General features: G+C 40.3%; 1 protein-coding gene across 11 annotated transcripts in view; it reads right to left on the minus strand.

The window, feature by feature from the left end:
• Positions 1–1,195: 1,195 nt before the first annotated feature.
• The window catches only part of ppfia1 (PTPRF interacting protein alpha 1), an 84,450-nt gene continuing 70,262 nt past the window's right edge, over positions 1,196–15,383 (minus strand). For 4 of the 11 annotated variants that reach the window (XM_083552855.1, XM_083552851.1, XM_083552860.1 and 1 more), the window contains 11 exons: positions 14,586–14,667; positions 14,245–14,445; positions 12,323–12,385; positions 11,834–11,860; positions 10,220–10,395; positions 8,414–8,511; positions 8,093–8,268; positions 7,879–7,947; positions 6,472–6,631; positions 3,823–3,893; positions 1,196–2,494 (listed from right to left, as the gene is read on the minus strand). In XM_083552855.1, coding sequence (XP_083408981.1) covers positions 3,835–3,893; positions 6,472–6,631; positions 7,879–7,947; positions 8,093–8,268; positions 8,414–8,511; positions 10,220–10,395; positions 11,834–11,860; positions 12,323–12,385; positions 14,245–14,445; positions 14,586–14,667 — 1,111 coding nt within the window. In that variant the 3' untranslated portion in view covers positions 1,196–2,494; positions 3,823–3,834. The remainder of the gene's footprint in view (positions 2,495–3,822; positions 3,894–6,471; positions 6,632–7,878; positions 7,948–8,092; positions 8,269–8,413; positions 8,512–10,219; positions 10,396–11,833; positions 11,861–12,322; positions 12,386–14,244; positions 14,446–14,585; positions 14,668–15,383) is intronic. The other 7 variants (XM_083552859.1, XM_083552856.1, XM_083552853.1 and 4 more) reach the window with 5 other exon arrangements.

A 15,383-nucleotide genomic window follows, 5' to 3' on the forward strand; every position in this document is an offset into this window, starting at 1 on the left:
GTTGCCAGCATCTAAATCTGTCATAAAACCCTTAGAGTCAACAGTACGGACGCCTGTATGCTGATAACACCGAAGCCATCTAGCAGGTGTACAATAATAGTGTCATTTTCACGTCCTTTGATTGGATGGTCACTAGTGTGAACTCGCAAACCGCATTTGTAGCAAACTGCTCAAGCTAAAACAACCTTGACTTTTATGGATTTGATAGCTGTTTATTTTTTCCCCACAGTGGTTGACGGAGAAGAAAATGATCCATTTGTACATTCTGACTATGAGATACCGGTCCGTGAAGCAGTCTCTCTAGAAAAACATAATTTACATATAATTTACATAATTCAACTGCAACTGCTCGTACTGAACACAGGGACCTGCACAGACCAGGCATACGGTATGACCTGAAGTGAATAACACTGATTATCTCTTCATCATGGCACCTGCTAGTGGGTTGGATTTATTTGGCAACAAGTGAACATTCTGTCCTCAAAGTTGACGTGTTAGAAGCAGGAAAAATTGGCAAGTATATGGATTTGACAAGAGCCAAACTGTGATGGTAAGTTGTGGGTGAACCCTGGAGGAGGCCTATTGATGCACGTGTGGTCCGATCCAACAGATGAGCTCCTGTGGCTCAAATTGCTGAAGAACTTAATGCTGTTATTGTTCAACAGTGCAGGACTGCTTGGGCAGCAAAAGGGGGACCAACACAATATTAGGCAGGTGGTTATAATGTTATTCCTTATCGGTGTATTGACTATAAGCAATGTTATGAGGAGGGATTTCCTAAAAGAAATCTATTGAACATTTATAGACAGACAGATGCCAGTGTTTACATTTTCCACATGAAAGTGTGATCAGGACAAAGGCTGATTAGCTTCAAATTTGGTGAAGGGCGACCCAAAGCAGTTCAGAAAGCAGGAACTTTAGCAGATGTTCCACATGATGCACCAAATCATGAATTAATGGTTTTTTTTTCATTCATTCATTTTCTCCCGCTTATCCGTAATTCGGGTCGCCAATCCTGCTTAGACTGCTGCCCCCGCCTTTGACTGCTGCCCAATCCTCACAGCACCGTCCCCCCGTTTTTTTTTTCAATAACAGTAAAATATTTATGGTGTACATTTAGAGTAATATAAATAGTTTTACCCCTATGACGAACATTTGTCCAGCATCCTGAGTAAGAACGACACACACAAGAGGATTTTTTAAAGTAAAGACTTAGTCTTTTTATTGGCAGTGGAAAATAGGGATCAGTATATTTTATTGAAAGGAAGCAATAAATAATACTGTGATAAAAAATAGCTCATAAGTACTAGGACTGTACAGCATTTCTGTTACAAGATCAGGGATTTAACAGTGGAGGAAAAAGAGCGCATGATTGGAATTGTCTAGAAAAGAAAAAAAGAAAAAAAAAACAAAGAAATGGTTGAACTGTTGAAAGTGTCTGTTGGGTCAAGAAATTTTGACTCCGTAATTTTATAATACAGTCCAGCCTTTCTATTTGATATGCCTCGTGAGAAGGTTGAAAGGACATGATCGGACCGGGGGAAGCAAAATAAATACAAACAGAAGGGTGGGGTGGGGGTCTTCAATCAGATGGAGGGTCGAATCGCGCCATTTTCGGACACTGCAATTGGAGTTTAGGCCACAGTGAGCTTGGTCCAACAAAGAAGAATCGAGCGCACGCACAGCACAGAACAGCACTCGTACACGCACACCTATACACACACACACACACACACACACAAGCAAACCGTCCTTCATGCGTGTCTCATGTGCAGGAGATAAAGGAATGGAGAGATTCAGCATGTGGAAAAAGGCGACTGCTGAAAGATGCATCCGAAAGTAGCCCTCGTCGTCGCTACCGTGTATGGCTTATCACATGTTTTGGTATCACAAGAGAACGAGGAAAGAAAGGGGAGAGGGGAAGGGTAATAATAATAATTAGAATAATTAGAAGTTGTTTCAGACAGTCTGTGGAGGAAATGCTCTAAAATATGCATCAATTCCGATATTCACATAATACGTCATAAAAATCGACAGCCCAATGGATTTTAAGGAACGGAAGGAGGAGAAAATCAAATCACGAAAATCAGTCACAATCAGAATCAGCTCGAGTTTCGGTAAACCAAACCAAACCAAAGATATGAACATACAATTAAGATGATGAGAATTATATATATATATAATATATAAAGATTAGATAGAAATGTACAAACTTCAGATCTGTAATACATTCAGTTACACCTGAAAAGAGTTAAACATGATATGAAATAAACTAGGAGGAGGGGAAAAGACAAATGATGCATAAACATAACTAAAATAAATGAAATGTCCCATAAATAGAATGAATCCATAAAATTCTAAAATATGTCCTCATACGGCAAAGGCGTCACGAGAAAGCCCTTCCGAAATCTCAGAGTCCTTGTGCATTCCACTCGCAGCCTGAAGGGGACGCCCCGTCTTCCGAGACTTCACCTATAGAGATAATGAGCATAAACTGAGAGCAGGGAGGACAGGGAAGGAAGACCAGTGAGTGCAGGGGGAGAGACAGAATGGAAACAAGTGGGGGGAAAAGACGGGAGGGGAAAAAAAAGTATTGTATTACTTGTATTACCGCTTTGAACTGGCGTATTCGATAATCAGCATCACCGCCGTAACACTTTTCAAACCATGTTTAAATGTGTTTTATCTTGGAATGTGATGCATTATTTTATTATTATGATGATTATACTAAGATCCATCCGTCCTCATTTACTATACTTACTATCTGTCTGTCTGTCTGTCTGTCTGTCTGTCTGTCTATACGACAGTGCTTTCATGTCATTATCTGTGTCTGTCTGTCTTTATACGACAGTGCTTTTATGTCATTGTCTGTCTGTCTGTCTGTCTGTCTGTCTATCTCTGTCTGTCTGTCTGTCTTTATACGACAGTGCTTTCATGTCGTTATCTGTCTGTCTGTCTGTCTTTATACGACAGTCCTTTCATGTCATTGTCTGTCTGTCTGTCTGTCTTTATACGACAGTGCTTTCATGTCGTTATCTGTCTCTCTCTGTCTGTCTGTCTGTCTGTCTGTCTGTCTGTTTGTCTGTCTGTCTGTCTGTGTCTTCAAACGACAGTGCTTTCATGTTATAGTCTGTCTGTCTGTCTGTCTTTATACGACAGTGCTTTCGTGTCATTATGTCTGTCTGTCTTTATACGACAGTGCTTTCATGTCATTATCTGTCTGTCTGTCTTTATACGACAGTGCTTTCATGTCATTATCTGTCTGTCTGTCATTTATTAAACATGATGAACTTACCCTCTGTTTATAGAGACATTTTTGTTATAATTTGTGGGTTTGTGATTTTGTGCTTTTGTTACACAACGTCTAATTTCCAATGCCATTCTCAGTTCTTAGTAAATTAGCGTGAGGATTTCTTTTCTTTTTTAATAGAGACTCCAAAGCACTTCTATAAGTCGCTCTTTGGATAAAGTTGTCTTTTATATAAAAATAAGCAATTCTAACTCAAAAAGTAGATATTTTATATAAGATTTCAGCTACTGCATGCAAAGTTTGTCATTTGAAATTGGTTGAGTCAAGCTCGTCTTCTCATGCATAACTTCACAAACAAAATGAGACGATTTCACGTGTTAATTTGGGTTAGTCATCTTGCGTTATGCTACACACACATGAGAAAAGCTTGCATGCTAAATCCTGAATGTGTTGCAGCCAATGTTCCTAGACTTGTCATGATTACTGTGTGTGTGTGTGTATGGGGGGGGGCCACATGTCCAGCAAGAGATATTAAGTGAATATGGGATTGAGTCGGAACAGTGTTGACTCACCCTGGCTTTGGGTTAGCAGGAATACGTTCGGATTGTTGCAGAGTCGAGCCTCTGAACGCCACTCGCACTCCCTGTAGCACCAGCCGACACATGCACGAGCAGTTAGAAATACAGGCACGCACACACACACACACACACACACACACACACACACACACACACACACACATCAGTTAGAACTTCATTCTTTGAATAGTGATTTTCACCAAAATAGATGAAACATTAGTACAATACTCATACAAATTGAATTTAATCGCCATATAAAGAGCAGCACCGTCCTCCTGGTATTGCTGTACAATTGAATTATGATTGACAGCGTACTAGACTATGATGTCACTGCCCTTATTTATTTCCTTGTGAGACAAAAATATGGACAAAGGTACCAGGACACCTGATATCAATTTTCTCACTTGAATCTCACTTGAACTAGGAGACCCAGACCTGTTCCAGCATGTGCACAAAACTAGGTGGGTTGGAGTGGAAGATCTTGAGATCGGAAATCAGCCCTAATGAACACCTTTGGGATGAAATGAAACCCTAACATCAGTACCTGAATTTACGAGCACTCTTGTGGCACAATCAAGTGGAACATCCTTCCAGAAGAGTGGAGGTTCTTATAAGAGCAAAATGGGACTAAATGTGAAAACAACAACAAAAAAGGGTTCACAGGGTATGACGCGCATATCTAAGGCCTTCACGCGCAGCGCGGAACGACGTCCCTGTGATTTAGCCCTTGAAAACGCATGACTCCTTGCGATTTATTTTTCTTCTTCGTTTCTTTATACTCGGACTCGTCTACACATTTTCGATCAAACCGTGCACCTTCTGCTTGAACAGAGAGGCTTTAAAAGATTGGGGCCATAACTGTGGCCTTATTATGATTGTTTTTTTTTTTCTTTTTCCCTCATTAAACCGTCTTAGTTTGCGAGAGAAGAATATTAAACCAATGCCTCTCTTACACGAACTCACACGACCGAATTGACGCTCATGTTACACAGACAGACATGCAACAGGCAAGCACAACTGAGTGATGCATATCGATTCAACAAGAACACTCTGAAGCCAAGAACACATTGATACATACCATCCTCACAATACTGCCAATAAGCTTCAACAGTAACAAGTCAAATGAACTGGAGTGAAAAAAAAGGAACCACACAATCCTGTAGAACACTGCAGCAAGCTCGGGTGTGCTGGTGTAGTAGATGATCGAGATGTGGAGGTAAACACTGGTATGGAACAGTGTCGATGACCGATGAACAATGTATTTTGGTGTCATGGGGAGTTGGAATGACTTTAGAGAACAATTTTAAATGTATATTTAGTGGATAAGGCTGAATGTTGGTGTGTATTGGAGAATGATGGTGTTTTCTTGTTGTTCCCCAAATTTCATTGTCGGTTTTTCAAGGTATCTGACTGTCAGTGGATAAAGTGTTTTGTTTTCTAGTTGGTGTTTGAAAAGACTTGGTAGGGTGTGTAATGGATAATGCATTAAACTCGAATCATGGACTGTGCTGGGTTTTTATTTTATTTTACTTTATCAAAAACAACTAGTTTGAGATTTAGCCATGGCCGAATAAATCAGCACCCTCGCAGTTCTTTCCGAAAATGCAACCCTTCTCTCAGAAAATTGTTGCAGTTGCAAATGTGTTGACAAAATTTTTGCCACCCCAACTTAATATTTGGTAGCACACCCTTTAAGGGGAAAAAAGAATCCATCGCTTTCCCGTAACCATGAATGGGTTTCTTACACGTCTCTACTGGAGACTCTTCTTTTGCAAACTGCTCCAGGCCATTCAGATTTGAAGGATGCCGTCTCCCAACTGCTGTTTTAAAATCTCTCCACAGGTGTTGTATAGGGTTTAGATGTGGACTTGTAACCATTTCTGAGTGCTTTATGAAGTGTGTGTTGGGTCAGTGTCCTGCTGGAAGACCCATGACCTCTGGTGGAGATGCACTTTTCTGAGACTGGCCACTACTTTGCTTGAAAATCAATTATTTCTTTATTATACAATTTTTGTGTTGTTGCAGTGCGAACAAAAACAACAAGCGTGTGAGTACCAACACATTTGCAACTGCAAAAATTTTCTGAGAGAAGTGTTGCATTTTCTGACAGTATTGCAAGGGTGCTGATATTTTTGGCCATGACTGTATATCCCCTTGTCCTTTTTGAACTACACTAGAATCCCACACCTGCTACTGTTTAAAATATATATATATATAATAATAATAATTTCTTGGTAAATTTTACTATCGGAGCAAATTTTTAAATGAGCTACTATTTAACTTTTAATTGGGTGAATGTTTAGACCGATAACTGTATTAAAAATAAAATTCATTGTAAACAGTACTTTTACTTGAGTAGAATATTTTATTACTTTTTCCACCTCTGAAGGTAGGAAAAGATTACTGGTGTCTAATAGTATTTCGTAATGGACGTTGGTGTGTGTTGGCTGATGATGGTGATTTTTGCTGTGTATTGGGCAATACTGGAGAATCCTGGTGTTCAATTGTATTCAATAGTGCATGTTGATGTGTATCGGGAAATGTTTGTTGCTGTTTGAAAGGAAAGATTCTTGCTGGTTGATGGGTTTTTGATATTTGGATATCATCAGCTAAGCGTGGAATGGTTTTTCAAAATGCATGTACCGTCCAGCTGGTGTTTCTTTGGCTGAATGGCAGGTGAAGTGGATGTGCTGTTGGTCACTCTGAAGTTAGCGGGCAGCGTGTCGGAGCTGTAGCCACGGACATCTTTGGGTCGGAACTTCTTCCTCCAGGACGGAGCTCGCCTGAAATTCTTATCATCGTCCTGCAGGTAAGGAAGGGGGAAAAAGAAGGAAAATAAAAAAAATTAAAGTTCCACTGTACACAGTACTCATTATAATCCTGCGGATGAAAAAAGAAAATAGGAGGAGGACAGTGGTAGTGCCAGACTGTTGGGAATGAGGACAGCCTAATTGATTCGGTTACTGCAGAGCGTGTTATTATTAGAAACCAGACGTACATTTTTGATTTTATTGTATTTATTTTTTTTGTGAAAGGGAGTTAAATTCACATTTTGACGCAAAAGGGATGTAAAAAGGGAGGTCAGCTCCCATATTAACACAGAAATGACAAAAACGTGGCACAGGAAACCCACAATCTTTATCTGCTTTTGACTATTTTTGTAAGCATAGAAAGCAACAAGTTCCAAGTATTGTTTAATTGAATAGTAAATATTAGGGGTGTAACGGTAAATGTATTTGTACTGAACCGTTACAGGGCTTTCAGTTTGGTGCACATGTGTACTGAATGCATTATGTGCGGAACATAGATTAAATCTAAATAAGTTCCCTCACAAACATATTAAGTGGACAAAGTTTGTTTACTAATTATTATTATTAGCATTCAACTTGAAAACATACAACATTGCATTTTAATATGCATGCGCGAAATCGCTGCCTTTTTTTTTTTTTTTTACGACAGTCTAGCGCTATGGATTCTTTAGCGCTCCAAGTCCATCTTCAAGAATTTCTTTTACCAGGGGGAAAATCCTGACAATTCCACATATCGAGGGAGCGAATAAATGATAATACACATCTGTATTACCCGAATGGGGTCTACCAAATTGTAACGATTTAATTACATTTTCCCATTTATTTCATTTTAATTTGTGCCAATTTAATCGAGTGCTCAATTTAATCAATATAACCTATAAAAGGTTATTGCATTAATTTGATTTATTTTATTTGTATATATAAAATTTTTATAAATAAAATACTATAGAATATTCTTTTAGATATTATTTAACCAAGCATATTTAGTTTTATTCCAAATTGTTTAAAAATTAAAAAAAAATATTTATTTTGAACATCAACCACGTTAATAAAAAAAAAAAAATCGATTTTTTGCTTCGCATTTCTTCCCCCTAACACTTGAGAAAAGGAACTGAACCGTGATTAACAAAAAACGAGCTACATACCAAACCGTGAATTCTGTGTATATTAATAACTAGTAAATATTAATAACATTTTAGAATGTTCGGGCGAGTGTTGGACGGAATGACAGAGACCAGACCTCTTCTAGTTTCCGCTCTGTTCCCAAAGCGATCAGGTTGTTGTACTCTCTCTCCAGAAGTGATCTTGCCTACGATGCAGACAAAAACAGCAACAGAACAGTGAGACTATGGCATAATATACTGTATAAGCACTACAATACAACCGCATTTACGCAATGAATTTTCTAGATTCTTTTTATTATTTCTAACTGTGGGATGTAAACCCGTGCCCACCTGTGTGTTCTGAGTGGGGATCTGTAGCAGCAGGGCGAGTGTGTTGTGATCAAATGTTTCATCGATGGCCACTAGTGCTCCATGCACGCCGCTCTCCAGCAGGTTGTGTGCATATTCCTTCAACCCGATAAACTGCACCCATTTAATCAAACGCTCGTTACTCCACACCAGGACATCTGTATGAATTTAAAACAAAGAGTTTACAGACTGCTGTAATAACATTTAGGAACCGCTGTATTATATTATGTGTAGTGGCATATTACTATTATGATTAACCTCATCATATTCATCATTTGCTGCAAAGATGTTAGCATGACTGACCTTTAACCTCAATCTGGGATTCCTCTCGCCGTCTCTCAAGATCTTTCCGGTCATAATTTAGCCTTCTTAAACACATCACACCACACTGGAAACTGTTTCTGTGAGATGGAAGACAAGGAAATAAATGAATAAACTCCACTTTTCTGGGAAGATGTTCCACTACATTTCGGGATGTGTTTGTGGAGATGTGTGCTCGCTGGGCCACAAGGGTGTTCGGTCCAATCAGGTACTGATTTAGGGTGAGTTGAGGAGGCCTGGGGTGCAGTCAGTGTTCCAATTCACCCCAATGGTGTTCAGTAGGGTTAAGGTCAGACTCTATCCCATGGTATCCCAGGTACAGTATCTCACAAAGGTGAGTACAACCCTCACATTTAAGCAACCATTTTATATCGTCTTTTTAGGGGACAATACTATAGAAATGAAATTTGCATATATATTATCCAAGTTTCAATGTGCAGCTTGTATAGCAGTGCAGATTTACTGTCCTCTAAAAATTACTCGACATACAGTCATATCCAAGACAAAACTTTCTTAGTTCTCCTTACAAGGGCATTGCCACAAATGTTGGAAACCATCTGAGCCAAACAACTTGGTCTCATCAGACCACAGCACATGGTTCCAGTAATTCATGCCCTTGGACAGGTTGTCTGCAGTAGGCGTATGCTGAGCACTCTAAACACTGAGCAAAAAATGCGTCTGTTTTTTGAAGCAGCTTCTGCACCTGACATACAGCACGCGGACTCAACATCATTGATCGACCCTTGCGAGGCCTGTTCCGAGTGGAACCCGTCTTGGAAAACCTCTTTATGACCCTGACCACTGCACTGTAACTCAGTTTCATGGTGTTAGCGATCTTCTTATAGCCTTGGCTGTCTTTGTGGAAAGCAACAATATTAACTCTCAAATCCTCAGAGAGTCTTTGCCATGAAGTGCCATGTTGAACATCCAGTGGTCAGTATGAGAGAATTGTATTCCAAATTTTACCTGCTCTAATACAAGATACACACATTTGTATGGTCCTGGCAAGCAGACAAAAACATGAACATGATGAATAGGACGTGTGGCTTTGCTTTTTTACATGACGTACAGCTGTTATTACTCAGGGTGTACTCACTTCTGTTGGCAGTTATTTAGACAATAATGGCTGTATGTTGATTTCTTTTCAGAGGACAGTAAATCTGTACTGCTATACAAGCAGCACTTTGACTACTTTAATGCACATAGTTTCATTTCTATAGTATTGTCTCTTGAGAAGATACACTAAAATGGTTGCTGAAAGGTCAGAGGTGTACTCACTTTTGCGAGCTACTGTACATCTTCACGAAGCTGGTTTTGTGAACCGAGGTATTGCCATGGTAGAAAAGGTTTGAGTCTCCGAGTTCAAGTAAAGTAAAATGTAATGCTGCTATATAACCGTGTGCCTCCAACTAACAGTTTGGAGAAGCACCACATATGGATGGAAAAGTCAAGTGTCCCAATACCTTGATGGCCTCTTCACTTTTATTAGGCATGAATCAATAAATATTACACAAATCAAACAGCAGGTCTGCACAAACAAGAACAAAATCCAACCACTGTATACATTTCATACAGTACATCCATTTCCTCAATCGGGTCCAGAATTTGTTTTGGTAACATGTAAACTAGGTGATACTCCATAAAATAAATATGCTTGAAGCCTAGATCTTCATGTCTTGTGACCACATGACCTCCAAATACATTTTGATGTTTTTGGACTTTTATGATGTATGCATATAACTAATCATTGCGTCTCATCATATATAAACGAACAGTTTTCTGGTGTACCTGTGGAAGCTGTCCACCATCTTCAGCTGGCCGCGCAGGTCCTTCTTAGTCAGATGGTCCAGCATACGTGCGTCGACCAGAGACTCCATAAAGTAACTGCGGTACTGAGGCAAACCCAAACTGGGCAACCACTCGTTCCCGATCCACTCATGATTCATGTCTCCGTAAGCCAGAGTCTGCACAGGCACAAATAAAATAGACACAAATCATTTCCATTTGGATAAATTTCCAACATCCAGCCTCTGGTTATTAAATTCATGTGGATTAAATACTGATGTTTCAGTGTTGGGAGTGAAGAGAGTTCACACTTGCAGTCAACATAGTGTGTAGATTCCCCCCCTACACCCCCCAAAACAACAATTTTCTCTGCGGAGACCAATCACTCCAAACAAAGAGGTTTGAAAAAATATGGAAATCTTGAAAGCCTCTTGAGAAAAAAAAAAGATTGACTATGGTTTCTGATTAAATGAGAATTGACAAATTTCAGAAAATCTAAAGTTTAACTTTTTCTTCTTCGTTCTTCTTCAATAATTTCAATACTGTACCTAGATGTTTTGGTCACTAAGACAAACTCCCTGTGTGTGAATAAAATCAGTCCTGATTCTGAGAAAACATTATTTTCATATATGTATCAACTGAGCACGTTCCTTTATTAAAACTGAGCAATTCAATTATATACACATTTGTAACTGCTTTTCACAAGCTGCATGACATGTATCAATATAATCACTAAAATATTAGCCTTTATATATTCATGTGTGTGTGTGTGTGTGCGCACGTGAGAGAGAGCGAGAGTGTGTGTGATTACGAAGCCTGCTAAGAGGTTCAGCAAATGGAACTTTCACTTACTACTGTGAACTAGTGTGTGTGTGTGTGTGTGTGTGTGTGTGTGTGTGTGTGTGTGTGTGTGTGTGTGTGTGTGTGTGAGATTACTAAGCCGGCTAAGAGGTTCAGCAAGTGGTACTTAGCATTTAACACATAGTATAGTGAACTGTTACTGTGTGTGTGTGTGTGTGTGTGTGTGTGTGTGTGTGTGTGTGTGTGTGTGTAAATACTAAGCCTGCCAAGAGGTTCAGCAAGTGGTACTTAGCATTTAACACTTATAGTATAGTGAACTGCTACTGTGTGTGTGTGTGTGTGATTACTAAGCCTGCAAAGAGGTTCAGAAAGTGGCACTTACACTTACTATTGTGAACTGACACTGTGTGTGTGTGTGTGTGTGTGTGTGTGTGTGTGTGTGTGTGATTACTTAATTACCCTATTAAGAAATTCAGCAGGTGACACTTAACACTTGTATGTGTGTGTATGTGCACAAGGGCATGCCATCAAAATACATGATTTGTTTTCTGCAGCAATTGATAAATCAATACACAAGTCTATCTATAAAAAAAAACCAGTCAACGCCTTCCTTCTACACTGTTTGCTAGCAACATGAAAATACGTTGCATGCGCACAGGACCTTGATGAGGAGGTCATTATTATTAATACCACTTAACAACCTGCTATGTGAGAGTCTTGGTATCGTATTGCTATGATTAGTGATTAGTTCAGTTGAAAGGGGGGGAGGGGTGTTTGGGGGGGGGGGGGGGGGGGGCAAAAGTGAAAGATTCGAACCTGGGCCCAGCTGCCCTCGTCATCCTCCTGGTGTTAGCATGGTTAGCGTTAGCATGAAGGAAAGCCAGAGAGGACTGTTAGTGAGGCATTTAAGCAGTTATCAGAGCATTAGTGTAAAAACACATACACACAAACACCTACACACATATACACGTTCTCAATCTCACCATCTGCCTGTCACCTCTTCTCTCTCTTACACACACACACACACACACACACACACACACACACACACACACACACACACACACACACACACACACACACAATTTATTTCTCACACAGACATATTACCATATACACACACACACACACACACACACACACACACACACACACACACACACACACACACACACACACCACAAAATAAAAAAAATAATAAAAAAATTAAAAACTAATTTGTAACAAAAAAACATAAAACAAAAAAGAACAAAAACAAAAGAATAAAGGGGTTAGGGGTGAACTTGTCCAGACCGGGTCACTAACCGTGGGTGGTGTTGCTGCCAGGCTCTCCATCTCCTCATGCGTAACCCACACATTCCCCGTGGACTAAACACCCCCGATCACATGACCCATTGCGTGACCCGCCACAAGAGTGAATCCGCGAGTGAGGAAAGCGGAGCAGAGTGGAGAGAGGGATGAGTAAGAGAACAAATCAGTCAGGCAGAGAGAAACAAGTTATTCATCAGGCACCGAGCATTTAGACCTTCATGAGTGTCTCACTGTTAAATACATCATACTTTATTCGGATGGCGACATGCTTTATTCAGGGGGCAGCTGTTTCATGGGAGAGTCTCGTGCACAACTTCTCAGTGTGGATGATTACAGAACTCTGTTCGTCTCGCTGCCTTTCTAATTGTAGCTATGTGTCGCTCGTGTACAGAGAAATTCAACACTTGCCTGTTGTTTTGTCTCTTGCTTGTGTGAATAAATATATTTATATACGGTCAACCCCTGATGCGGATCGGAAAATTTGCGGGTTCTCGTTAGGAATCTAACTAACAGCAAGTTGCGGATTATCTTGAAATTCGTGGGAATCGCAGCGGGACTGAAGGTTCAACATTCAAATACTGAATGTTAAATATTAATAAATATTACAAATTTAAAGTGTTATTATTAATTATAAAGTGATAATGTTTAGATTAATTCACTGAGGTACCATAGGGGCCCCGCAAGTTACGGTAGTTACTAGTTTTGTAACATGCCAACAGATGGCAGCACAAGGAGCTGTGCAACTGGTGCTATTGTGACTACGCGTGAGCTCTCCTCACACGCAAGTTTCTTGCCGGAAACGACATGATCTCACTTCATGTGACCCGACTCGCTGAATTTGGCTCCTGTGTACTTTGCCTTCTTCCCGGAGATAAAGATCCGGATCAGAGGTCGCTGTTTGGACACCCCTGTGGAGATCGCAGATGGTGCGATTCAGAAAGAAGACTTCCGGGACGCGGTGGCAGTGTGTAAACTGAATAAATAAAGTACTTTCTTGTAAACAAAGCTAGTCTCGAAACTTCCTGATACCGTCGCCTATATATTTATTTATTTTACATACACTTACACACTTCACTTCGAGATCTTTATGTATGCAGATATTCTGCACATTTTCTGCTCGTATGTGTTTATTTTTAATTATATGGACGCTTATACTGATGTTTATCCGTGCATGTGGGTTTGCAATTCTGGAGGATGCTGAACTGCATTTCCTATCCGTGTACCAGTACCAAGCATAACCATTACAGCGCGCAAGTCCTGAACAGCCTCCTCCCCCAGTTAAAATTCCTCCCAATGAAACAGCCACCTTTAAAAGAATGGGAATTATACTGAACCCTGCTGGTGTGTGTTAGTCAAGTGAGAAAGAGGAGAGTCGTGCTTCAGTCAGGAGAGGAAGAGAAACAGAGAGAACATGCAAAAATAGAAAAACGCTCATAATAATGCACTCAAAAATTCAGTAGGTGGCATTATTGCAAATCAGTACTGGGATCTTAAACTGGCCTGAACTTAAACAACAGGAGCGATATAGCTATAGCTATAGATATAGCTGTTGTGGGCTTTTTATTTATTTAATTATTTTGTTTTAAATGTTGGAAGTGTGTCCTAACTTCATGGATGTACACCTTGAGGAGTAAAAAAAAAAAATAGTTCATTAGCTAGTTAGCAGGATTCTCTGTATCATTACTTTATTTTATTATTATGGCATTTGGTGGACACCAAACATCTCATTTTTGCAAGGGAGCAATTGATAGGTGAGGACCTCGCTCTGGAAGAAGCACACCTCGCTTTGTGCAGAATTTCTGTATGGTGCCAAAGTTCTTAAACGATCCACATGGAATAAACCAAAGTTAATAAACACTACATGTTTTTTCCGCATTTGCATTCGAAGTACGTGCAGCCAGTGACCGGAGTGTTACCGTTCTGGAGGTGGGCGGAGCCGAAGGGCTGGTTAATGACATGATTTCCTGGATGGCGAGGCGCAGCTTGAGGCGATGCAGTGGGTTGCTGATGCCGATCTCTCTTTGGATCTCCGTGTCTGATAGAGCAGACATGATGGCTCCACTCTTCACGTTGGCACGGCAGGCTGCCACGTACCACGCCGGCATTCCTACCCACAGCTGCAAAACATCAGCATTACAGCTTTAGTGCTCGGGGGAACATTTGGTTCCCTTACACATTCCCGTGTAATTTGCTCTGGAGGAGCAATATCTGCCATAGATAAACAATAATAATAATAATAATAAAAAAGCTTTTGGACCTCCAGCCAGACGACTACAGTTGGTCCGTCCCACTGGGCGAAAGGAAGCCCCTGCCTACGAGCTTCTTCGAGCAATTCATGCCTAAAAAACACACACATATTATTACATGGGCATAAAACACCGACATGCACCCACCCACCAACACACACACACACGCACACCCAAGGCCAAAAAGCACCTCAAAGTTAACGCCCTTAACTCAGGAGGCCCATTCACACATGCTGATGCAGCAGATAGTCCAAAGAAACCTTTTTTTTTTTTTTGCTTTAACCCGATGGTTCTGCTCCAAAACAAATGGGGGGGAAAAGGAAACGAAACATGCATTACCATAGTCGCTGTCTCTCTCTACGCCCTCAAATACATCACATAAGTACATCGAGGTTAGAAACAAACCGCACACTTGTGCCACTGTCTAAAATGCATGAAGGATCAAAAGGAGGAAGGGAGTTCTCTTTAACGGCTTGCTGCAGCTGCGGGTGGTTCCACATGAACATTAATATAAACAGTCTGCGCCAGTGGCTTACGGCTGCGATTGCTATGAAGTCCATCAGTAAACAGCTGATAATCTTGACAATGACAAAACTATTACGAATGGACAGTCTATTACGGATGAGAACGGGTTCTCTTTTGAGTCTGGCTTCTCTCAGGTTTCTTTCCTCGTACCCTCTCAGCTAGTTTTTCCATTTATGGTACTAAAATTCATATTCGCAATCCATGACATTCTTGAAAGCTGCTTCGGGATGAGGTCTACTGTAAAAGTGCTATACGAAGAAAAAACCCGAACTGAATTAAATGTC

This window comes from Silurus aristotelis (assembly GCF_946808225.1).
Source record: "Silurus aristotelis genome assembly, chromosome: 10".
Classification (NCBI taxonomy): Eukaryota; Metazoa; Chordata; class Actinopteri; order Siluriformes; family Siluridae; genus Silurus; species Silurus aristotelis.